General features: G+C 41.5%; 1 protein-coding gene across 2 annotated transcripts in view; it reads left to right on the plus strand.

The window, feature by feature from the left end:
- Positions 1-26,325, plus strand: part of NRXN3 (neurexin 3) — a 1,457,090-nt gene that overhangs the window by 654,352 nt on the left and 776,413 nt on the right. For both annotated transcript variants that reach the window (XM_023752494.1, XM_006086965.3), the window contains one exon: positions 18,566-18,685. In XM_023752494.1, the coding sequence (XP_023608262.1) occupies positions 18,566-18,685 (120 nt within the window). The remainder of the gene's footprint in view (positions 1-18,565; positions 18,686-26,325) is intronic.

Below are 26,325 nucleotides of genomic sequence, written 5' to 3' on the forward strand. Positions count from 1 at the left end.
TCTTTCTTGTTAAGCAGTAGCCTTGTTGCAAGCACCGAGCCTCTTTGCTGCCTCTGCCAGTGCCTCCTTCCTCAGTTGGCCAGTCCTCTCTTATTCCCCATTCACTGTCCAACATTGCATCACCATCAGTGTCCTCTGTCATTGCCTAGTATGTGAAGACATGTGCCACCTGCTCCAGGAATGTATGTTGGCTGATGTCTTTCCAGTGTCACATACCTGCTGATTGAGGACCTTTTCTGGCATTGACATCAGGCTTCTCCTGACTCGTGCCTTTGCTTCCAGCATGGCTGAAAGGGCATCGGGGACTTTTATTTATACTTTACTACATGGGAAGGTAAAAACTAGAGACTTTTTACATCCTATGGATGTCACCATTAACAAAACGTTTCCTATGTTGCTAATGGTGACTGCATTAGCAGGAGATTGGAAAACGATGTCAAAATGCCATAGTGATGGAAGGAAACTAACATTTATTGAGTACTTACTAGATGTCAGGCTTTGTTAAGCAGAGCCTTGGTGTGGTGTGGTGGAACAGCTTTGATATTGAAAAGACTTAGATTGAAGTCCAGAGAGTAGTTCTTCTTAGCTGTGTGACCTTTGACAAATTACATAACCTCTCTGATCTACATCTTCCTCACCTGTAAAATGAGGCAATAAAACTCACCTTGGAAGCTAACATCCATAAATCAGAGATATACATAAAATGCCTAGTATATACCTTGTAAGTACTCAGTAAATGGTAGGGTTATTATTTACAGGTATTATTTCATGTGAGACACATAATAACATCGCATACTCATCAGTGCCGCACAACAAACCATGCTCAGCCTGTTTCTGTAGGTGATCCACTGTCTCTTCATATACTTCAGATCTTTGAGTCCAACAGTTCTTTCCTCTATGTAAAAACAACCTAGTTCTAGCCAGCAGAGGGTAGCAGTGAATATTTTCAGCCTCTCCTAAATGCTCTGGGTAGGCTGAAAAGGTGACTCTTACCAAACTGGACAGGCAAAGAGGATGTCTGACCTGTCACAAGGATCTATGTGTTCTTTCGTCTGGTTGAGCTTCATGGTCCTTTGTGCAACATATTGTGTTTTCTTGTATTCCTCATTAATTTACCATAGCGATTTTCAACCTTTTTTATCACACAGCGCATATAAACTAATTACTAAAATTCTGTGGCATACCAAAACAAGTTTTATATTTTTTGCCTATCTGACAAAAAGAATAGGTATAATTTTGATTCATTCATACCAGACAGCTATTGTGTTGGCTGTTGTCATTTTTCTGATTTGACAATCTAAGGCAGTGGTTCTCAACCTGTGGGTCGCGAATAATGAAAATACATCCTGCTATCAGATATTTACATTACGATTCATAACAGTAGCAAAATTACAGTTATGAAGTAGCAACGAAAATAATTTTATGGTTGGGGGTCACCACAATATGAGGAACTGTATTAAAGGGTCACGGCATTAGGAAGGTTGAGAACCACTGTAGGGAAAAGAGGCCAGTGTCCTTGACTAAGTAGGTATTGCACGTTTCAAAAAATCTTGTGGCACACTGGTTGAAAATCGCTGATTTACTACATCAAACCTGTTAATTCATCTCCTGTGTTCAACTTCATTTATCGTGCTATTCTTAACCAGCTTTCAGCTGGATTTGCTCGCCACCTTAAAGCACATTTTTATAAAAGCTTCCCATCAGCTCCCCAGGCTGATTTGTGGTATGGAAGTTGTTTCTCCTTCTCTGAGAGTCAGTTGCCCATGAGGCATTAATAATAAAACTGATTGTTCCTGTAACCCACTGTAGTTCCCCTTAGCCAGGAATATCTCAAGTTCTGTGGGCCAAACATGGTGTGTGCATACATGAGGGACAGAAAGTTGGGAATCACCAAGTACCTAAAGCAGACACTTTGCTTTCTTCCCCTGGGAATGCACAATTTCAATTAACTAAAGAATTTTTGTCTTATTGCCTGCTTTTAATGCTTTCAGGTGTTAAAAAGCAATCCTGAGATAGATGCAGCATTTGGAAATTAAATTGGGTGTCTTAGGTTAGAAGATTGTGGAATGACAGTCATTCCAATGATCCTGGAATAATTAATTATATCAAGTTAAATCATACAATAAAAGCATGTATTGAAAAGCATAAGGCATGCTTCAAATGTTAAATATTTTTACCATGCCATCAATTCCTCCTTTAAGAAAGTTAATAGAAATCACCCATTTTAACTTTATAGCAATATGCCTCATAGAAATATAATTAGTCACATATGTAATTTTAAATTTTCTTGTAGCTACATTTTTAGAAGGTAGAAAGTAACAGGTAAAATTCATTTTAATTTTATATTTCATTTAACATAACTCAATATACCCAAAATATTACCATTTCAGCTTATAATCAATACAACATTATGAAGACATTTTGCTATTTTTTCATACTAAGCCTTGAAAATCAAGTGTGGATTTTATACTAGTAACCCCCCCTCAATTCAGACCGCATGCCTTTGAAATGCTCCATAGTCACTGTGTTGGAAGAACATTTCTATTGAATATGAAAATCAAAGTGTGAGGACATAAAGCTGTAGTATTGAATTAAAAGGAAGTCTAAATGAACTTTTATAAAAGGGGATTGAAACATATAGCATAAAGTGGGAATGGCCCCAGTTAAGAAAGCTTTAAGAAAAGCAGTATGAGCATTAGTGAACAGAACTTGTCCATTAGATCAGAGAAAATGTCCCTATCCTTACCTACAGCTCTATTTGCAGTTTGATGTGACTCATCCCATGCATTATAGTGGGTTCTGACCTTCCTCTGAGTATGGGTGATTGTTCAGAGCTGAATATTGTGACTTGATGGCTCCACCATCTGAATCTATGGCAAGTCCCTTGGGCCTAATAGCACTGCACTCTATTGCCATGGAGATAATTGCGATGGTTACCCATGGCACATTATGACTGCCCTGCTGGGTGGGATGAAGTGGAGGATGAGTGCTGAGGGAAGAAGGTCCTTGTTTATTGTACACAGATGACTTGGATAATTAGCCTAAGGGGCCTGGAAAAATGGCCAAAAAGTGGGTTAAAGCATAAATTGCTGTCATTGGAAATTTGCACCATTGTGAATAAGCCCATCTAAGAGATCCCAGGAGCTCTTTAGGGTGCTGTGGAAGATGATGGGGATGGGAATCAAGGGCACAGAACCTTGGAGAGACTACAAGGGAGTGTCATTGTCATTCTGAATCTCTGTATAGAGTATGGGGCCCTCAAGAAAGCCTTTGAGTATTAGACAATATGGGGAACATATGACTTATTTTTATGTATGGAATAAGAAACAGGTAGGGGATGAGGAGTCATTACTAAGAATAAAAACCCGAATCTCTTCAACATAGGGTAATATGTTTTATTTTTACATATCTGGTGTACAGAGCCCAGGATATATCTTATGTTCTTGTAAAAGTCATTGATAGTGGCACTTCAAGGTGCTTAATTGGTAAATGTATTATTTTCTCTAACCCAAAAGGGTTCAAATTATTTTTAAAACACGTTAATTCACTACCACTGGCACTCAATTGTTTATACTAAGAAAACAACATCTGGAATTAGGTTTTGAATTTATGTCTCATATATATGTAGGTGTATAATTTAGATTAAGTTCAACTTCTGGGCAACTCTTAGCCAACATCTAACAGTGACTTGCATTTTGGGCTAGGAGTTTTATAATGTCTTATTCAAAACTAGGAACTGGATAATAATGTTTCATTCAATACTCAGCTGGTAAATCTCTCTTTCTATCTGGGGCCAGCTTTGCTTCAGAGGCATATACTAGTTAGGAATGAAATTCCACAATCACAGATGAGGAAACCCTGAGAGAAACACCATACTTAATTTTGAGACTAGCATGAATAAAGTGAAAGGGCATTGATTTGGTGCCTTTTTGTCTACAGCCTTTTGCATTTGGCTATATTGCTATACATGAAACAAATCAAGCTCTTTGGTAGCCCCAAATCATCTTGATACAAATGCCCAATTCTGGGGCTACATTCCTTGGTGGCATTTTAAGTAGGTTGTGTGTAGTGCTCCCAGCAACTCTTCCATGCTTAACTCCTACATGTGCAGAATTATTTCTGTGGGCTCTGTGCACATGTGTGTTTCAGTTTGACCATGTACTACTCTTATTCTTTGATGTTTATCCTGACCAATGAAGAATTGTTTTTCTGGACCATATGCCTGGGGGTTGGCTGTGTGGATGGGGGAAGGCTCTTGTGACTTCTGCTTGTGCTTTGTCTAGTCCAGTGTCCCCCTGCCCCTGCTCTGCTAACATGGCTCTGACAAGGCCTGCTCCGCCCTGTTCTGTGCATCCCCCGTCTGTGCTGTCTCTGGAGAACCTGTAGAGCATTTCAATTGTGTTTGAGTGATGTTGGTTATGCCAATTGTATTTTCATTTCTGTCATGTTACCCTGGTTTACTCTACTTCTTACTAACCTCTGGTTATTGTTTTCACCTTTCCTGTTCTTTCGCTAACAAAGTTGCGTTGACCAAAGCTGACCTGCAAGGTAGAGAAGGTTCTTGTTCCCATTATCCCTTTGGACTGAAAGATGCCCTGTGTAACCCTTGGTATCTTCTCCTGGGAGGCCTTCAAGCTGTCACACCTCTTGGACAGCAGCAGTTGTGGGAGGGGGCTGAACTCTGTTCTTCTGAAAGAGTGGCAGAAAACCCATATCAATGCATGAAAAATAGCATCAAAGGCAAGACCTCTGGGGGATGGGAACATGATTCTGTTTCGGGGGACCAAAGAGGTTTGACAGCACCCCATATTGTGACTACTCACCAACATATTAATCCACTTCTAGAAATGATGAAACGCCTCTCCAAGAGTTGACATGGAGGGGTTGTCTCTAATTTGTTCACTATAGATAGAACATAGAATTTATAAAAAGGAAAAGGGGGAAAAAAGGCCACTTGTTCTTAATTTATTATTTTTTGGGTCAGGGAGGTCATTTCTCACAGCAGAACTTTTGAATGTTTGGGCCTTATGGAAGAGGATGTCATTTTCTCTGAACTAATTGTTAAGGAAATAATTTTAGGCATTTGGGAGATATTAATATCATTAAAGCATTCTAGAGATTTATATTTCCTATCAGGGATTTTGGTTGAGCACTTTAATTTCCTGTTTTGTAATCTAAAGTAAAAAAAGTATCCTTGGGGAACAAGAGGATCTGTGGGTTTTATCCTGAACACCCTTTAAAATGCCTTCCAATGAGATCTCAGTGAATTGACTGCAGAAACTGCTCCTTCTACCATTCAAAGGGGCGGCTTTCAAAGTCAGTAATGGTCCACTGGTCCTATTACGTCAGGCTGCTTTAATGCAGAATAGCAAGCCAGGAGCAGGCATTAGAGGTATTTTCTGGTTAATATTCATACAGGAGATTGGGCTTTAGATGGTCTCTGCAGAGTTTGCAATCAGCAAATACTGTTAGAAATTATGAAGACAAAGCTAGCTTTAAAAAATTATTTTTTAAATGATCCCCAAGGATCATTTACTTTGCTGTGACTTGTTATACTTCATTCAGGTGGCCAGTACAAGTGTCTATTTCTTGAGTGGACATCAACTTATAAGGCCTTTCTCTAGTCATTGTGGTAACTTTATTTCCTTCATCCTCTGTTAGCAGAATTACATATTTGCAAATATGTAAAAATTAATGAGAAGAATGTGCTGGATTAGTACTTTGAAGTCCAATGTAGCTGTAGAATAGCTTTTATTTTTAAAGTATGCAGGGCCCTTTCAGTAATACTGAAGGCTGTTATGTTTAGACATTCTGTTCAATGGTCAAAGCAGGTCTACATATCACTGTGGAAATGAAGGGGAGGGAGATGGGGGCAGGATTTGATCTATAGTAGGAGACAATCTAAGGTTGCCATAGCTTCTCATGAACAGATTTATTAAAACTAGACAACTGTATCCCCTTGTAGACTTTAACATTCTCCATTGTAATAACTATGTGGATTTTAAGTCCCCAGAACCTAGCACAGGTCTTCTTACATAGGGACTTCATATGTAGAAAAATGATCTGAAAGTTCCCATTCAAAGGGAAAATAAAACATTTGTGGGAATCAATACATAGAACTGGTTGATTTCTATGCCTACTGTACAATGTGCAGTTACATATTTGGGGTCATAATAGTTTGGAGTATCTTCACTTTCCCATTTGTAGAAGCAGTCTAGTCATTTGGATGGTTTTTATGTTATTACTCCATTGACCCAAACTCTCTTCCATTCTTGGAATTACTTGACAGTCTGTCTGTGGCAGGAGCTGTTATTCTTTGTAATTATTTTGGGTCATCTTACTCTTTCCCCATATTATGGCAAAAGAGCTTTAGGGTACAAATGCCTTTACTGTTTTATTTTCCTGACATTGGGGTGTAGAATGATACTTGTGCTGGCTTATTCAACAGTGACCTGTGGGCACAGATATTATTAATTACCATCAAGTGTTAGGGGTGGTAAAAAACATCAGATGAAGAAAGAAATTAGACAGACTAAAATGTACAGGCAAATGGTATTCAGAAGGAAATAGAATGATAGAGTCTAGAAAGTTGAATAATGATTCTGGATAAGTCAACAGCTTGCATCTTCTTGTTATTGTGTTTTTGGGGTGGTGGGTTGTTGGGGTTTTTTGAAAGTTATTCAGTTTATTTTAACTTCTGCAGTGATTCTGTTGTTTAATTTAACAGGGATTAGGCTACTCCCATGGGTACTTAGCTAGGTACTAGATTTACAGATGGGATACAGTCTCTGACTTCAAATAAACCAGTAGGAGATCAGCCAGTAATGACACTGCAGAGTGCGAACTGCTCTGCTGGAATGGATGTGGAATACACTGTGGGAGCCTGGAGAAGGACTGTTCAACTGTGTGCACTGCTGGTGATCTGAAGATTTTCCCAGGCATAGTTTGAGCTGAGACTGAAGGACAACCTGTGTTAGGTGGATTGGAGGTAGAAGCACATTCAAGAGGTTGGCCGGTTGGAAATCTACAAGATGCTCAATTTGGCTAAAATAATGTGCATGTAGGGATATGATCAAAGATGAAACTGGAGGGGTAAGAGAAAGACAGGTGATGCCAGGTTTTTATGTAAGGCATTTGACAAAGCATTGTAAGGAGGACAGAGACTTGGATTTGATTTTCACTTTATCAAGATCACTGCCAGCAGGGGGCAGAATAGATTAGCAGGACAGGGACCAGAAACAGAGCAGAGTTAGGAGGGAAGTAGCATATTTAAAGACAGAGGAAAGAGACATGAGCCTAATGCCTGTGACTTTAACTGGCAAGAAGGTAAACGTGTTTCCCTCTCAAGTCAAACCTCTGAAGAAAGAGGAAGAAAATGAGCATTTTCTCCTGTTTGTTTTTCCACCACCCCACAGTGTTACTCTGTTTAATAGCCGATACATTTATACAGTATGACAAAAAGGCTTCAAGGAAAAAAAAAGATTTCAAGGGATGAAAAATCTGCCTTTAGGCTAGGAGAGGGAGTAGGTACTCCCTTGAGGGAAGTGGGAAGTGTTTCATTGCTGAGAGGTGTAGTCCCTTGAATCTCAGAGTCCCTTGAATAGAATTACAATGTCTATGAACCTTTCAGAAGTAATTTTCTAATTCCTATTTATTTGCAAAATGGTATTCCTGGAGAGGAAAAGATTCCATAAAAGCCTGTCCATATGAGAAAGGAAATGCACAACTATAAAATAAGTATTGTTTGACCTATTGAGGCAGGTGACCCATGAACTATCTGTATATATAAAAGGCTAAGTGACTGTCGGACCGGTAGCTATGATTCACAATGACCACCAGGGTGCAGATGCTCAACGCAGGAGCTGCTGAGCTGAAGTAACTTGGTAGTGGCGGTTCTCAGGTGATGCACCCCAGAACCAGAGAGGATGGAGACCACTACCAGGGTAGGTCACCCGAGAACTGCCCTCTTGCAATCCAGGACCCCTTGGGGGATTTCAGAGAGCCAGTTTTGGCCCAATCCCCACAGGCCAGGCAAAGAGATCCCACCTGCCAGAGGGACCCGGCTCACTCCACAGACACCCGTCGAGCTGCAGTGCCAGGGCGGCCGGCCGGGGAAGGACCAAGGGAGGTTGGCTCCAGGGCGTGTCCAGTCCATCTCACGCTGGCCACCTTCTAATTAATATCTTTTCAATGTGCACAAATCCGTGCACTGGGGCACTAGTAAGAAATAAAAGAATAGCTCTTATTGGGTTAGGTAATTAATCAGAATATCCTCTCCCTGATTTCCATTATAATCCCCCTAGCAAGTTTTATTTCTGGAGTTGCATGGCTTATTTTCTAGAAATGTATGTTGCCCCTCTACCCAGATGGTAGTTAGGTGGTGGGGGTGGGGTTAGGGATTATTTAAATCTGGTTCTAAGTGCTGTGTATCTTGAGTAAGTCAATAAATGTATTGAGTTTGGATGCCTTGAAAACATGAAGATTCATTCAAGTCATTTGAGATAAGAGTTGGCCAAACACATCTGTAGGTAAAGAGAATTTTAATTCTCCAACTTTCTTTATTGTGAAGTCTATAGTTCCCCACTTCGTTTTCTCCAAAGCAAAGGGCTGCATCATATTCTCCATTGCATTTTATGTAATAATAAAATGTAGCATGTGGCCTAATAGAAATCAGTTCTTCAAAATGGTTTACTTTATGGGAAATGATAATTAAATGGAATTACCACGGTGGTTCCTATCTCTTATCCCTCAACATTGTATAATAGGTTTCTCACAGGAAAACTGTAATTATGACCTACTACCTTAATCTGTCTTGTTTCTAGACTATGGACTGACTACACATCCAACTAAAATGGGTGGAGAGAGCTTGATTTTCCCTCCCAACAGTACCCTTAATTGAGGGTCTATTTAGGGTAGGCACATGCTAAATAAAGGCTTGGCTAATTGTATGTCCATTATGACCACAACCTTGTATGATAGATACTATCACTATTTTGTGAATGATTTTGTAAGCTTTTCATATGTTAGCTTATTCAATACTCATGTCATATGAGGTAGTAATAATTTCTATCTTTATTATATAGAATAGAGGCCTGGTACACGAAATTTGTGCATGGAGGGGCGGGTCCCCTCAGCCCAGCCTGCACCCTATCCAATCCGGGATCCCTCGGTGGATGTCCAACTGCCAGACATTTCTCTCACAATCCGGGACTGCTGGCTCCTAACTGCTCACCTGCCTGCCTGCCTGATCACCCCTAACTGCCCCCCTGCCAGCCTGATCACCCCTAACCACCTCTGCCTGTCAGCCTGATCACCCCTAATGCCCCCCCCCCGCTAGCCTTGTTGTCCCTTACTGCCCGCCTCTACAGGTCTAGTTGCCCCTAACTGCTTCCCCCTGCTGGCCTGGTCACCCCTTACTGCCCACTTCTACCAGCCTGGTCGCCCCAACGGCCCTCCCCTGCAGACCTGGTTGTCCCCAATGGCTGTCCCCTGCCAGCCTGCTCTCACCCCCAACTGCCAACCCCTGCCGGCCTGGTCTCGCCCTTAACCCCCTGCCAACCTGATCTCTGCCTCTGCCCCCACCACCATGGCTTTGTCTGGAAGGAAGTAGGACATCCAGAAGATGGCCAGTTGACCAGTCTAATTAGCATATTACCCTTTTATTAGTATCGATGAGGAAACAGGTTCTGAGGATTTTGGGAGCTAGCCCAAGGTCACATTGCTATTAAGTGCCAAAGCTGGATTTTAAACCTTTGTGGTCCAATGTTATTTTTGGAATTCAAATAGTCTGGTCCAAATTAATTGACGGGATTGAATGTTGAACTTTTTAATGTTCTTATTGCTTGACGTTGGACTTGCTCCTAGCACCTGGTCTGTCGAGTCAGCCTTGAGGTTGGATCAAAAAGGGTTAAAGCCTGTGACCTTTCCCAACTGTGCCATGTGATGACTATGTATTTGCCTATTTCCAAATCAGAAACAGTGCACAGATGACCAGAAAGTGTCTGGGAGTGTCCTCCAAGCTTATCTTATGGTAGAGGTTTCACATCAATGATATTTCACTACACGTTCTAGATGATATTTGCACAATTTTATTAAAGCAAAATATTTTAAATTACATGTCTTTTTGTTGAGCCTGGCATTTGAAACCCATTTTCTCTCTTTCATAAATATACTTCTTTTTACCGCAACTCGCAGCTACATCAGTGCTGAGAAAAGAAGGAAACACAGATAAGGAGGCCTTAGTTTACATATTCTGAAGCAGCATTGAATTCTAAGGGCCTGTTCATGATTTTAAAAGGAAGGGATGATCTAATCATTTGACTTTCATGAAAGACCCAGGCACCCTCTGAATATAGGGTGGTTCGAACAAGATGGCCTTATGATGCCAGCCATTCTCTCACCTTCACAAATACCCTGTCAGGGGCAGACATCAACTCCTACCCCTCCATGGCCATGGAGGTGTTGTGTGGGTAAATACACTTCACTCGAAAAGTGTAACTATAATGTGCAATTCATTGGCCATCATAGGCAGTGCTGGCACCAGCAGAGGGATTTTCAGATATTTTTCAAGCTGGTTGAGGTTGAATAACATGAATTCGCTTGAAATTGGCTGTGGTGGGAGTATTTTATGCTACAGAAATCAAGTTATAGAAATATTATAGATCAGGCTTTGTTATTATTTATTTTTTCCGGGAGGGAGTTCTGGTTGTTTGATATTCACCAGCACAGGACCCATCAAAAGCCATTGGAGATCAAGACCTCATGAGGGCCTCATGATTTCAACCAATTTCCATGTACATCTTGACTTATTTATTCCTAATGTCCGATGAGAGGGCTGACGTGAGAACAGGGGTTTTATTGAAATGCCCCAAGTGTTAGATTCTGTCAGTCTTTTTCACTCGTCATCCTAACCAAATGACTTTTCTGACCCCTCTTTTGAAAAGAGGAACCATAAGCACCTGAGCATGTTTGACCAGAGCAGTGTCAATGCCATTGGAGCATTCACCAGGCATAGATCCTTGCCTTTGGGATACAAAGGGAAGATCTTGGGAACACAGCTGCTCTTTGCTTTCCTGCCAATGAAATTGTATAACATTTAGGACCCTGTTCTTCAGCTTTGCTTAATCTTCTTTAAAACGGGAAATAGAACATTCACTTCTCAGTTGTCTCTCTATATATGAAGAAAGACACTTGACACATTTAAGGATAATTGCTTTCTTATTTTAAAATCAAATGGAAGTGAATTGGGTTTTTGTCAATTAAAAAGGAATGGATGTTATATTGTCTGTAAATTACTCTCTTCAGAAAAGCCAAGAGAATCCACCACTGTAAATGTAGAAATACTTCTGAGAGCTACAGCAGTAGTTTTGCTGAAGGGACCAAGACATGTAGCTAAGTAAGTAGGTGATTTCTAATGTCACATATACCCTCCCTGAAACTTCAACACTTTTAATTCTTATATTTTAACAGTAGAGGGTACCGATTGCACAGAAAGCTGTTAAGGGCCTTTCACAGGTACACATACACACAGATGCATCTACACTAATAAAAGAGAAACATGCAAATTGGTCATCACTTCGCTACTCCCACCAGCCAATCAGGATAAGTATGCAAATTAACCCAAGGAAGATGGTGGCTAATTTGCATACACAGGCATGGAGCGAAGACTGAAGACTGACGACGACTGAAGACTGACGACGACTGAAGACCACTGAAAACTGAAGAGTCTTGCCTTCTCTGCTGCGGCCAGAGCAGAGAAGCCTCCAGGCTTGGCTTCTCCGCTGTGGCCAAAGCAAAGGCATGGGTCCCGGGTGCTGGAAGAAAACCAGTGCAGGCAGCCAGGGGAAGGAAGGCCTATTGCATGAATCTCTTTGTGCAACGGGCCTCTAGTATATCTATATGTACTCATCTTCTTTCTTCTATTTTTTCTTTTCCCTTCTCCCACCCAATTGCTGCTCACTCATTCTCTCTCTTGGAAAAAAGTGTACATTTTAAAAAGTAAAAGTGGAAATGTGTATGCACTTATCAGGAGTGGAAAATAAAGTTGAAGGTAGAAGATGAGAACTCTTTAGACAATCTATGGTATCTCTCAAAAGGCTCCTTCTCATGGCAGCTGTGCTTTGGATGGGGTGGGCAAACCCTTTGATTGGCACAAAGCTCTAGTATGATAATGCTTCACATTTAGGTTTCACTCATAGATTCTAAGCTCTTTGACAACTGATGGTTTGAGATTAAAGACGATGGATCTTGCTAAGTGAACCCCACCTGGTGCCTACTACTGGTCTACCAGCCTTGGGCCTTTAGGATAAATAGACATTGGAAATCAGACCAGGTGTATCACTCCCAGGCTTCCCACTCAGGCGGTTCTGGCTTAGCAATATTTATCAATCTTAAAGAGGGTGTTTGAGGCCTAGATTTGCTTAAGTCTTACTTGGCACTAACAGAAGGAAAATACACTCTAATACCAATGTCCTGTGCTTTGAGCAGCACTTCTATCTCAAGGACCTGCAAGCAATAAAAGATACTCTGTCAACTTGTGATTTTCTAGACCATGAAGAGGAGTTGACAAAATCAGTTTGCATGAACTGCAAAGGTGGATTTCAGCAGTAACAGGCATGAAATGACTGTCTGGGACAGTTCTTAAAGACCAAACAATCGTACATTCAAGCAGAATGATGGGAAAGTCGTGGCAGCCTTCAGAGTTATCATCTGAAAAAAAATAAATAGAGAAAAGACACAATGTGATCCTTCCCAGTGAACTAAAAACAGAATTGAGAGTTAGAAACCAAAGTCCTAACATCAGTGACAACTTATATCATCTTTTCATGCATACTTCTGTCACCTTGTCACTTTTTCTGCTATCCAAAGAAAAGTCACCATTTTTTTTCTCAAAAGAATATGTGATTACTTTAGTGAGTATTGACTACATATCAAATATAAAAGTTGTGTACACTATTCCCATACAGGGCTTTCCTAAGCGTTGGTGCAGTTTTAAGTTATTATTATTAATAGTAATGAAACTTTCTGAATATGTAATTCCCAAAGTTTATGTTATCTTAGAATATCTGGAATTTTAGGTTGATGTGGAAGAATATTTTAGATGAAATTATTAAGTCCTTAAGAATGTCTGTTATATGTATAAGCATACACAATACATATTTTGTTCATAAAATAGGTCAAAACTAGGCTCTCTATTTTATTTTTACTTGAATTTTGAATTGAAATGGCATTTACAAATTTTTCTTGTTAAAAAACACATACAGTGAAATAAGCCAGTGAAAGAAAGATAACTATCACATGATCTCACTCATATGTGGAATCTAATGAACAAAATAAACTGTTGAATAAAATAGATCCAAAGACATAGAAGCATGGAACAGACTGAGGAATCTCAGAGGGAAGGTGGGGGTGGGTGGGAGGGTGGGAAGAGAGCAACCAAAGAACTTATATGCATATATGCATAACCCATGGACATAAACAATAGGGTGGTTGAGGCCTGGGGCAGGGACAGGGGCAGGCTATAAGGGGTCAGTGAGAGAATAAAGAGAACATATGTAATGCTTTCAACAATAAAGATTTAAAAAATAGCACATACATTGTTACATTAAAATCTTTATCTGATGTAGGTTAGGAATACTTTATTTAAGTTCACCAGCCTCAGCACGCACGCACACACACACACACACACACACACACACACACACACCTCTGGCTTACCCACCTCCATCAATGTTAGGTGGGTTAGCCATGGAGTTAGCAAGCTTGGATTTGAAATCTCACTCTGCTACTTGCATGTGGCGTTTTGCAAATAATCACCTAACTTTTCTATGACTCAGTTTACTTTTATGAAGTCCTTGCCTTCAGACCCATTCAGCAATAAAAACTTATTTTATCTTTGAAATTCTGGATGCCTTTCATGGGAATATTATTCTTGTTTTTCTGATTCTTTAGTAATTTTAACTATGGTTGCTTCATCATGTGTTTATGAAGATTAATTGAATTAACATCTGAAATGCACTTAGTGTAGTGTCTGACACACCTATGTAAGTGCCTTTCTCTTTTGTTATGGTTGTGTTCTCACTCTTATTTGTACAAGATTATCTTGTATCAATGGATGTGCATTTAGAACAAAACTTTCCCCCCAGGGCATTTTGTTTTTTTTCTCTGATTTGTTTCTTGCTCTCTCTCTCCCCCCCTTTTTTTTGGGGGGGCACTCTATCTATGAAAAATAGACAGATTGAGATGAAATACAGTCTGTTCAGAAAAGGATGTACTTAAATAGTTTGAAGAAAGAGTAGGAACTTATATTATCATCTTGAAAGTGTTTTAGAGTTTAGCCCATTCTCTCTTCCATTCAACACAGTTACTGCATAATGGCCATGGGCATTGGAGACACAAAAGAGTCCTTGTCTATCATCTTGTGAGATTGAATGAGTCCAATAGTTAAATAAGGGGAGGAAATGTGGTCAATTCAATCACTCCCAAAAGAAAAGCTTTGTTCCAAATAGAAAATTATTTATAGGAGCTGATATTGGTAAATACTGTGGGTGAGTTGTTAATTAGGAAAACCACTTGGTTTTATGTCATAAAAGAATGACTTTATTTCTTTAATGTTTGTTTTTTTTATGTGTTCAATAATATTTTCTGAGCCCTTGGTTTATACTAAATATTTTATCAGTAATTAGAGACATGAAGGTGAGCAAAAGAGACAAGACTTTTGCTCTCAAAGGGCTTATATTCCAGTAGAATGAGGCAGACATAAAAGATTTATTAAGTATCTTATTTACAGGCCATGTAATTGTGAGTTAAATAAACAGGGAGATATGGTGGAGAGTGAATGAAATGTTGGCGGGGCCTTTCTTAAATAGAATAATCTTAAGAAAGCCCATTTGGAGCTCCAACTTAAAGAATGAGAATGAACCCGTCATTTGAAGATCAGGAAGGACCTTTAGGAAGTGGGTGGAGCAAGAGAAACAGACCTTGAAGGTAGAGATGGGCCTGAAGTATAAGAGCAGAGGTCCTGCTATGGGGCAGAGCTCAGAACACCCAGTGGGCCTGCCTGGTGTGGCTCAGTGGCTGAGCATCGACCTATGAACCAAAAGGTCATGGTTAGATTCCCAGTCAAGGCACATGCTTGGGTTGCAGGCTTGATCCCCAGTGTGGGGCATGCAGGAGGCAGCCAATCAATGATTCCCACTCATCATTGATGCTTCTCTCCCTCTCTCTCTCTCTCTCTCTCTCTCTCTCTCTCTCTCTCTCTCTCTCCCTCTCTCCCTTCCTCTCTGAAATCAATAAAAACATATTTTAAAAAATAACACCCAGTGTGCAAGTCACAGGTGATTTCTTAGCCCTGCCTCCAGTTGGTAGGTCTGCATTTCTTAAAAGCTTCCCAGGTGATGCAGGTGCTTCTGATTTGGGTCAACACTGTGAACACTGCTGTATTAGAGAGGGATTAGAAGGAGGAAGGGATGCTGGAACACTGTGAGCTGGGGGTGAGTAAAAGGAAATGAGGTTGGAGAAGGAAGCAAATGCCTAGCATCTCAGCCTGGAAAGGAGGTACCAGTACAGGCAAGATCGGCAAAAGGTCATTGCAGGTCACCCTGGTCCTCAGTGATGTGCTTTTTCTTAGAAGTATACAATGTAGTCAGTGTTCAGGGATTATCAGATTCTACATGGCACTCCCCCTTTAATGCATGTGAAATAAATCCCATGGAATTTGGAAATTACCTACAGCTCCCTCTGTGTTTGAGTCCCCTGAGCAACCTTTGACAAATGGAACAGATTGCTCACTTTGCAGAGCACAGACGTTCTCCCACGCTTGGGTTTGGAAGTATGAGACACAGGCAAATCAGGCGGCTGCAATTCAGATCAGCTCAACATTTACAGAAACACTTGCTCTGCAGCTGGCAGAGCTATTTAGTGCAGCAAGGACACAGTGAAAGCATATTCCGTGATTTCTCACAGCAAGCAGCATTCCGTCTTTTGGGGATAAATAGCAACAACCCACATGAAACAATTAGAGGATTATATAAGCAGAGGACAGTGCAATGTGTAATAAAGTGTTAAATGGAACATTATCATATGTGGACGTTAATGAGGCAGATAATAAGTGCCCGGGCCACTATGAAGAGGGGGACTTGGTTAAAATTCCTGGAGAATATTTCATAGGGAGGAGGCATTTGAACTGGCCCTAGGAAACTGTTTAAAATTTGGCTGGAAGGGAGGGAAAGACATGGGAAAGCCTTTGTCTTCAGATTCAATCAACATGCAAAGAATTCTTCTGTTTTCCCAGTTTTTGCTATTCTGCTGTCTTTCAACGGAAAGCCTTCCATGTGTTTCTGATTCTGAGTTCAACTGAATTACTAGCCCATTGTCTAGGGAGAGCTGTTTGGTCAGGGAGCCCCATGAATTTCTCAGAAGCCTTTATCCTTTGAAGGAAGCTGTCCTGATTTGCCATTGTTAATGAGACTTGTGCTACACAATGCACAAGTTTAAGACCCACTGAGAACATGACCATGTACCTCTTTTCATCTCCACATGGGGGGAGCACATGGCATACAGCCCTGCAGAAACCCAGCAGCTGAGCTGCTCCCCCAGCGTTAGTAATTGTCTTGAACTTTCTTATGTCACATCTTAACAGCTTTGTACTGGGAGTGATGGACTGTACTGCTTCCACCCTTCATGAATAAATATAAAATGTCTTGCCACCAGGAAGACGGACCCTTTGTAGCCATGTATTTCTTTTGTGCATGCATCCTTAAGACCCTGCATTCTTACATTTCAAAATCCTGTGCCTGTATGAGGCTTAGGTTGGAATTTGTGAAATGTGCACTTATTGCAATGTATATATTTTTACTCTGTAAATGGGGAGGGGGGCCGTTTGTTTTGTTTTTGTTTTGTTTTTTTCATCAGATCCTAGCTCATACATTGGATCACTCAAAGGGCTCACCCCCTTTGCTGAGTCTCTCTGGGAAATTCATGGTTATCCTGAATATTAAGATATATCCTGTTAGTTCAGGTAATTTGAAAGGTGTAGGCTAAACTTTAATCCCAATGTTAAGGCAAAATAGAGAAATGAGAAAGAGAGAATGATTAAAGAGTGGCCCTGGCTGACCTAAAAAGAGAGTTTAATGGAAATCTGAAAGACAGAAATTTTCAAACATTTTTACTTGCCCATTCATATCCAGAAAAGATTTTGAGAATGCCCCTCAAAAGATATGCTTATGTATATATTATATACATGTATCATTATAGTTATGTTACTTGTATATGAAAGACACACAGAAATAGAAATAATAAAGAATGTGATTTTTAAAATGAGCATCATTTCTAAGATTTTCTTTCCAAACTTTAAACAATTCTTTTGTATCTCTGGTGTATGGGCACCCTGATTGAGTACACCTGTGTAAACTTATAGCAGCAGGCAGCATGGTGCTGTGCACTGGTTCTCAAATGTTAGTCTGCATCACAATTTCCTAGAAACTTGTGGGAACACAGATTTCTGCCTCCCCCCAAAGCCTCTAATTCAGCAGGTCCGGGGTCAAACCCAAGAATTTACATTTCTAACAACTTCCCAGGTGACGCTGATCTGAGGACTGTACTTTGAAACCATTGAGGTAGTTGAGAGATTGGGTCTCAGAACTAGTCTACCAAAGATGGACATCAGGATTCTTTAGTTAGCAAATGTGTGACCTTGGGTAAATTATTTCACCTCTCTGAGCTTGGGTTTTATATCTGTGAAATGATGGCCATCATATGTACTTACCTTTTAGAGCTACTGGAGAGCTTAATGAGATCACGGAGACAAAGTGCTTAGGACTCAGAGTTTGTTACCTATAAAGAACCAACCAATACATGTTGGCTGCTATTTTCGCCTCCTTTGAATTATCATCAAACATATTTTAATGTTACAAAGTAGACTTTAGGGCAGTGATGGCGAACCATTTGAGCTCGGCTTGTCAGCATTTTGAAAAACCCTAAATTAACTCTGTTGCTGTGTCACATATTGAAATTTTTTGATATTTGCAACCGTAGTAAAACAAAGACTTATATTTTTGATATTTATTTTATATATTTAAATGCAATTTAACAAAGAAAAATCAACCAAAAAAATGAGTTCGCGTGTCACCTCTGACACGAGTGTCATAGGTTCGCCATCACTGCTTTAGGGACATCTGTGCCTTATTTCATGAGAATCATGGGCATGTGATTTTCTGCTTTAGCATTATCCATGTAGAAAGGCCATGCCCAAGTGAGATCTCTTTCTAGTTGAATGGTAGAGATGAAGTTCATACGCAAGGTCTGCCTAAAAGAGAACAGTGTGTTCAGCCCTCTCCCCTCTGTGTGTAACTGTTGGTAGTGTGTGGCTAAGTGTGTATTTCTGTCGTCTTTTGTATATACTAAATTCTTGTTGCATGATACAGAGTTGACATTTTTGGTGGTTGTGTCTTTGAATGTTTTGGGGCATGAGGATAGTACATTCAAGTGATTGCTTTGAATTTGATGAATTTTAACACGTTTCTATCTACTTTTTCTTCTCTTCCTTTTTTTTGGTATGCATTACTAGGACCAAGTACAACCTGCCAGGAGGATTCATGTGCCAACCAGGGGGTCTGCATGCAGCAATGGGAAGGCTTCACCTGTGACTGTTCCATGACCTCATATTCTGGAAACCAGTGCAATGATCGTGAGTACAACCTTTTTATTCTTGGATTTTTTTCAAAGAGTTCAGAGGTTTGGAGGGGCATTGTGTAAAAGGGTAGCTCTTCTGAAAGATTCATTAGCACTTTTCTCCTCCAGAGACTGGGAAAATAAAGAACCAATGTTCTTTTGTGGCTTCCTGGAGGTGATACTAGCACTGCTGGTGGACATACTTCAGTGCCATGGGAATCTGTAACCTAGGTCTCCACTTCCTTCTCATGTTATTGCCCTAAGATGGCCACTGAAAGGTGAACAAATACTTGAAATTTCTGACTACTTATTGGAAAGAGATGTGTTAAAAAAGCCCTGACTTTGTATGTCCTGCTGACCTTCTGATTTTCTAAATACAGCCTAAACTCATGGTAGGAGTTTGTTTTATGATCTGCACTCAGTCCGTTGGACCCTTGGTTTCATAAACAAGATGCATGATGCTATCTGAGCAAACAGCAAAGCCATGGTATAGTTTGCCCATGTGTGAGTAAGTGTTAATTACAGCATTATCCCTATCATGACTATTTGGTTTTCCTTGATTCCTTATTGCTCAACTTTTTTCCATGTGTGTAGTTGTCTCTTGTTCTTTTATTTTTTTCACCTTTCTCATAGTTTTTGGTCTTCATATGGTCTGTTAGTCTCTTAAGATACATGAAGGAGAAGCAAGTGAGGATTCTAGCACTGTAGAGAAAAAATCCCTTGATACTCATTGATCTAAATGTAAGCCTGTGCCTCTATATCTATAGCACCCTCTCTACAGAAGGTTTCAGCATCCGATTGCTCTTTCCAAGTATTTGGTCTTACTGAAAGTCCAGTTTTCATATTCATGATTTGACAGGCAGCTATGGACCCATAAGAGAACCTTGGAAATTGTGTTATATGCTCTTTCTTTTCCCTTCAATTTGTCTGCATAGACCTCAATAGAAAGCCATTTTCCCTCTAAATGGTGGCCTAATGTTTTTCTATCCTCACAACTTTATCCCATATCACACATACACAACATTCCCAGTGGAAAACAGACTGCACACAGCACAGGCAGAAAGGTAAGTTCCTGTAACTGTGGTGAACGCGCACAATCTTCAGAAGGTATGTACGTATTTTACTCTAATTGATAAGTTCCTGTATGTCCCCAAGGCAAGGCATTGTTTTCTGCTAAAACTGAGTGGGAATCTTTCCAGCTTTCTCTGATGTTTCTGATTTTATGTCTCAGTCCAGAATGAGGATGTCATGTCATCCAACTTGAACAACTTGTCGATATGTAATGAAGTTCTAGGATGAGGATTGGGGAAAGTCAGCTTTCTTTTGTGGAAGTATCTTCTCATCCTTCAAAATATTTCTAAGATATCCAGAGTTAGTATAATATATTTTAGATTTTTATTCTATAAACTACAGGCCCAATGCACGAATTCATGCATCAGTGGGGTTCCCTCGGCCTGGCCTGTGGGATCAGGCTAAAAACAGCTCTCTCGACATCCCCTGAGGGATGCCAGATTGCGAAAGGGCACAGGCCAGACCGAGAGACCCTTCTGGTGCATGATTGGGGCAGGGAGAGATGACACGGGAAGTTGGCCAGCCAGGGAGGGACCACAGGAGGGCCCCAGGGCAAGTCTGGCCCATCTCACTCAGTCCTGATCAGCCGGACACCAGCAGCAAGCTAACCTACTGGTCAGAGCATCTGCCCCCTGGTGGTCAGTGCATGTCATAGTGAGCAGTTGAGTGGCTTTAGCATATCATTAGCATATTATGCTTTGATTGGTTGAACTGCCAACCAGTCGACCAGACACTTAGCATATTAGGCTTTTATGATATAGGATAATGCAATTGAATTTTTGATTGTAGAAAACCTCTGAACTCAAATCTCTGAAAGAATCCTCTTGTCCAGTCCCCTCTTGGAGAGTGGACCAGGGCTTCTGAAATTGGATAACTGTATGGACATGGGAGCAAGTACATCTTAATTGTAGAATGACAGGAATGTATAAAATTCAGATACAGATTATAGGATCTCAGTATACTAAAGTTTGTATATAAACTTTTTTGTTTGTTTAAAACAATAAGCATGTTGCTCATGAGGCTGTGGGTAAACGTTTATTGAAACCCAACTAAATGCATCAAATTGATAGGCTAATTGTTGGAGTGGATGTCTCTTTATCTAATGATTGACATTTAAAGTATGTGAGGGGAACTTCTCTTTTGCAACCAGCATCAGAATCAGTTTTTGTGTTTGTTTGTTTTTTTCCACCTGGGAAATCAGCCTCACTACTTTACATCATAGATAATTGCTTTCAAGGTCAACCTTGACCCTTAGAGTTGTAATTTGCTGCTTCATCTCACAAACATTTTCAAAATGAAGTTACCTGCTATTCTCTGTGCTTCCCTATGTTAGCAAATTCTTGGTGACTTACCTTGCATCAGGAATTGAGCATGTCAACAGCACAGTTAAAAAAAAAGGCTCATGATCATTGGCAAAAGTAGTGGGGAAAATTTAAGAGAGGAGAAATGATGGAGTGAGTGAATTAAAGAAGAAGCAGGATGAAGGAGAAAGAATATAGAGCAAATCAGGGTTTGAGTCTTAAGTGAAAGAGCAAGGAGGCCATTGCTTTGGTAACATGCAAACCACAGGTGACCTGGCTTTGATCTATATAACAGAATCGTGGCACGGCATTGTAAGTGGGGTGTCATCAAAGAAATATGGCCTTCATCCAATTCTTAGGAATAGTATATTTTCTAGAATGTTGTCTATATCAAAAATTAATTGTATTCCTTAAGATGCTGTCATAAAACCACATGAATTCATTAGAGATTCAATCTAATGGCAAACAGCATTTTCTGGGTGGGATATGGTTTGGAGCTCTCATTTTCTATGAGCTTTTTCTCAGGACATCAGATTGATCCAGTTATTGGAAATGAAGACATCTCAATTTATTATTGCACATCCAAGAATAGAAAATTGTTCAGTGGGGAAATGGCTAGGCTATGATATTTTCCAAAATAAAGTGCTCAGTTCATCATGTGTAAGAAAGCTAATTATATCTGGGGATAACTTGCAAGTTTCTAAAGAAATGTTTGCATTTTAGAATCTTCTTCCTTTTTCTAGCATTGATTCTATCACTTACAAACTTTTTTTATCTCTTTCATTTATTTATTTATTTTGCCTGTTTGCCAAATTTGGCATTTGCTTGACAATTTTGAGTTACAGTTACATAAACCCATGAGTCAAGTTTACACTTAGAACTATATTTCATTTAGTATGAGTAGACCAATCCTGGGTGGTTTTAATTTATTTTCTCATTCTCTGTGAAAGCATGTTGGGTTGATGGAGGCAGTGGGGTAAATTCCAAGTTCATTCTCATGAAGATAGATGCAAAGCTGATATAGTGGATATGAAGGTATGACATGTATTCAGTGGCTGATTACCTTGTATAAGAGTGATTTCCTTGTATTAGATAGAAACAGAAATATTCTCATTGGAAACTAAAGTATAACTGATTTCTTAATTGTCTTATATAGTTTTATGACATGACTTTCCACTTCTTGTTATGGTAAAATCATAAGGAGCTTCATTTAGGTTACTTTTATGGCTATTTATAATGGAAAAAAAAAACCATCCCAGAAGCAATCTTGAGTTCATGTAGGATCCAATGGGGTCAATCAATAACATTTAGCAAAAGAAAATTTTTATTTCTTCTGAAATATTCAAAACAGAGTGGGCCAACTTCTCAGAGATTGCATACCACCTGAACAACAACACAATATTAGGGTTATATTTTAAAAACAACATGAGAATGGGACCTTACAAGGATTCTTATAGGGGTATTTTTGTTTTTGGATATTGGGTTCCTATTGGTATTTTAAATCAGGACTGAGATCTGGAGAGACTCAGTATATTGTAGTCATTATACATCATGCAAATCCATATCCCTTTTCCATATAATGAGGCCATGCCACCTCCATTGGCAGCCTATTGTTGAATCCCCTTCTCCTTCAGAACATAGCAAGATGTTGCACAAAATCCAGCTCGCTTGTGCATACCCACACATACACAAAAGAGTTTTAATTTGTGGGGGAGTCTTTGAAAATAGCAATTTGAAACACCTCACATCTATCCTCACCACCATGGTTCCCTTTTTAGCATGTTCATGACAACTGTTTTAAGTTGTATATAATTTTTGGATCTTGTTGTTGCTTCTGTGCCTTGGAGAAGCAAATGTGGGACAGTCTGTGTGTGGCACACGATTCCTTAACACATATCACGTTCCTAGATTTAGAAATGAGCTGTGTTTTTAATGGGTTGGTGGGGTGAAGAGTAGGGGATAAATGTGGGTCCTCAGCCTACCCTCAACAGCCAGTCACCTGTGCTACATTGCTAATTGTACATTGTGGGCTTCTTGCTGGAGAAATTGCTAGGTTCACACTGGCTTATGATAATAGATGTTCTTTGCTGGCAACAAATCACTAGCAAGCAGCTGTGGATCGTGCAGACAGTGGAGTGTGAAGCGTCTTTTCAGACAGTTCTCTGCTGGAGTGGCTGTTAAGCTGCCCTGTTGGCTATTGATTGGCCTTTTGCTTTTTATCTATTGTGTGGGTTTATATATTTTTTAATGTAGGTTGGTGTATTGATTAAATCTGTTAAAAACACATTTCCCATTCAGGCTTCAGAAAAGATAAACAATATATGCATGACTTCGTGTACAAACAAGGGGACAGACGTGTGCTCATTCTGTCTCTTGGATTCGTGTAGGTCCACTGGCATTATGTTATGAGCCCATGTGGTTATTTGTACTGCAATGATTTCCAAGGGTATCAGACTATTATATGTCCATGCTTCTGGTTATGTGTTTATTTCCTACCTCTGTTTTCAAGGTCTGCCTGTCCAGTAAATAGGCCATATTTGAGAAGTTTACTATTAAGACAGTTGTTTGCTACGTAGGACACACTTTATCATTTATTTATTCATTCACTCACCAGACATTTCTTATTTGGAGATATGATCATGAATAAGATACAGTCTTGTTCTCAAAGTCATTATAATCTAATGGGAGGAGACTCATATGAAAGGGCTTCAGTAGAAATATGAACAGTATATAGTGAGGGATCATAAAGTAGAATGATGTCAACTGTCTCTGTGGTTGAGACTCATCAGGAAGAGCTTCTGCTCATAGGAAGTGTTCATTGACAAATGAGTCCTGAAAAATTAGTAAGTACTTCCTAAGCAAATATGGTACCAAGGAGAGTTGGGAAGGAAAGACAGAATTTGAGTGAGCAGAGAGAAATGTGCTACAGCCATGCTAATGTTCTGGCTGTTTCCTGCATGTCTTTATTCTAAGCATTTGTATGATTAAGATCACATTTTGTTTAAATGTTGTGCTCTGCTTTATGTTAACATTGTATGATATTCATTTTTCAAAAGGTAAAAAACATGATCAGATTTCCAGTTCTCCTTTAGTAGAATGTACATTATGGTGCTTACTGCTCTGGGGAAGAATCTCCCAAGTTAAATCTATTACTTGGTCCTGAAAGTAGCCTGATAGGGTCCTAATCTTAATTTATTACATTGAACCATTGGTGGACATTTATCTTAGATATTTATTCACATTGAGTCAAATTTTCAAAAGGTTGATTTGGAATGTATATATGTTATCAAATTATAAAAGACTAGAGGCCCGGTGCACAAAAATTTGTACACTCGGGGGGATCCCTCAGCCCAGCCTGTGCCCTCTTGCAGTAGGGACCCTCGGGGGATGTCCACCTGCTGGCTTAGGCCCGCTCCCCAGGGGATCAGGCCTAAGCTGGCAGTCAGACATCCCTCTGGCAGCCCGGGAGCCCTCAGGAGATGTCCACTTGCCAGCAGGGAGCAGGCCCAAGCTGCAGTCAGACATCCTTAGCGCTGCTGAGGAGGCAGGAGAGGCTCTCACCATCACCGCTGTGCTGGCAGCTGGCAGACTGGCTTGTGGCTGAGCAGAGCTCCCCCTGTGGGAGTGAACTGACCACCAGGGGGAAGCTCCTGCATTGAGCATCTGCCCCCTGGTGGTCAATGTGTGTCATAGTGACCAGTCATTCCCAGTTGTTCTGCTGTTAGGGTCAATTTGCATATTACCCTTTTATTATATAGGATAGAGGCCTGGTGCATGGGTGGGGGCCAGCTGGTTTGCCCTGAAGGGTGTCCTGGATCAGGGTGGGGGTCCCGCTGGAGTGCCTGGCCAGCCTGGGTGAAGGGCTGATGGATGTTTGCAGGCTGGCCAAGCCCCCCAGTGGGGACCCTCACCCCATGGGGGTTTGGCCAGCCTGGGTGAGGGGCTGAGGGCCATTTTCAGGCTGGCCACAGCCCCTTCTGGGTGGGGGGGTCTCGCTGGGGTGCCTGGCCAGCCTGGGTGAGGGGCTGAGGGCCGTTTTCAGGCTGGCCACAGACCCTTCAGGGTGGGGGTCCCACTGGGGTGCCTGGACAGCTTGAGTGAGGGGCTGATGGTTGTTTTCAGGCTGGCCACGGCCACGGGCTGGAAGCAGGTATCTGGGATTTATTTATCTTCTATAATTGAAACTTTGTAGCCTTGAGCAGAGCTCAGGGCCAGCAGGGCAGGCGGGAAGCTTGGCTTCCTCCATTGCCAGAGGCAACTCCAGCTCCGTGGCCGCCGCCATCTTAGTTGGGTTAATTTGCATATTTGCTCCTGATTGGTTGGTGGACATGGCTTGTGGGCGTGGCTTGTGGGTGTAGCAGACGTACAGTTACTTTGCATGTTTCTGTTTTATTAGATTAGACTAGAGGCCTGGTGCACAAAAATTTGTGCACTGGCAGGGGGGGGTATTCCTCAGCCCCACTTGTGCCCTCTCACAGTCTGGGACCCCTCGGGCGATAACAACCTGCTGGCTTAGACCCGCTCCCGGGTGGCAGAGGGCAGGCCCAATCCCTAGGTGCCTGCCCTGCAGCCCCTGGTTGGGCTCAGAGCAGGGCCGATTGGGGAGTTGGGACGCCGCCCCCTGTCATGCACAGAGCAGGGCGGATCAGGAGTTTGCAATGCCACCCTCAGTCACGCTCAGGGTAGGGCTGATTGGGGAGTTGGGGCGCCGCCCCCTGTCACACTCAAGGCAAGGTCGATGGGGAGGTTTCGGTGCCACCCCCTGTCACACACAGAGCAGGGCGGATCAGGGGGTTGTGGTGCCACCCCTGTCACATACAGAGCCAGCTGATCAGGGGGTTGGGGCGCTGCCCCCTGTCATGCACAGAGCAGGGCCCATCAGGGGGGTTGGGGCTCCGTACCCTGTCACACACAGAGCAGGGCCAATCAGGGGGTTGAGGAGCTCCCCACTATCAGGCACAAAGCAGGGCCAATTGGGGGGTTGGGGCGCCGACCCTGTCACACTCAAGGCAGGGTCGATGGGGAGGTTGCAGTTCCACCCCCTGTCATGCACAGAGCAGGGCAGATCAGGGGGTTGGGTGCCACCCCCTGTCACCCACAGAGCAGGGCCGATCAGGGGGTTGGGGCACAACCCCTGTCAACACTCAGGGCAGGGCCGATGGAGAGGTTGCGGCTCCCCCCCGTCACACACAGAGCAGCGCCCATGGGGGGGTTGGGGGCGCCGCACCCTGTCACACACAGAGGAGGGCCGATCAGGGGGGTTGGGGAGCTCCCCCCTATCAGG

This window comes from Myotis lucifugus, unplaced genomic scaffold (genome assembly GCF_000147115.1).
Source record: "Myotis lucifugus unplaced genomic scaffold, Myoluc2.0 scaffold_34, whole genome shotgun sequence".
NCBI classification, from domain to species: Eukaryota; Metazoa; Chordata; class Mammalia; order Chiroptera; family Vespertilionidae; genus Myotis; species Myotis lucifugus.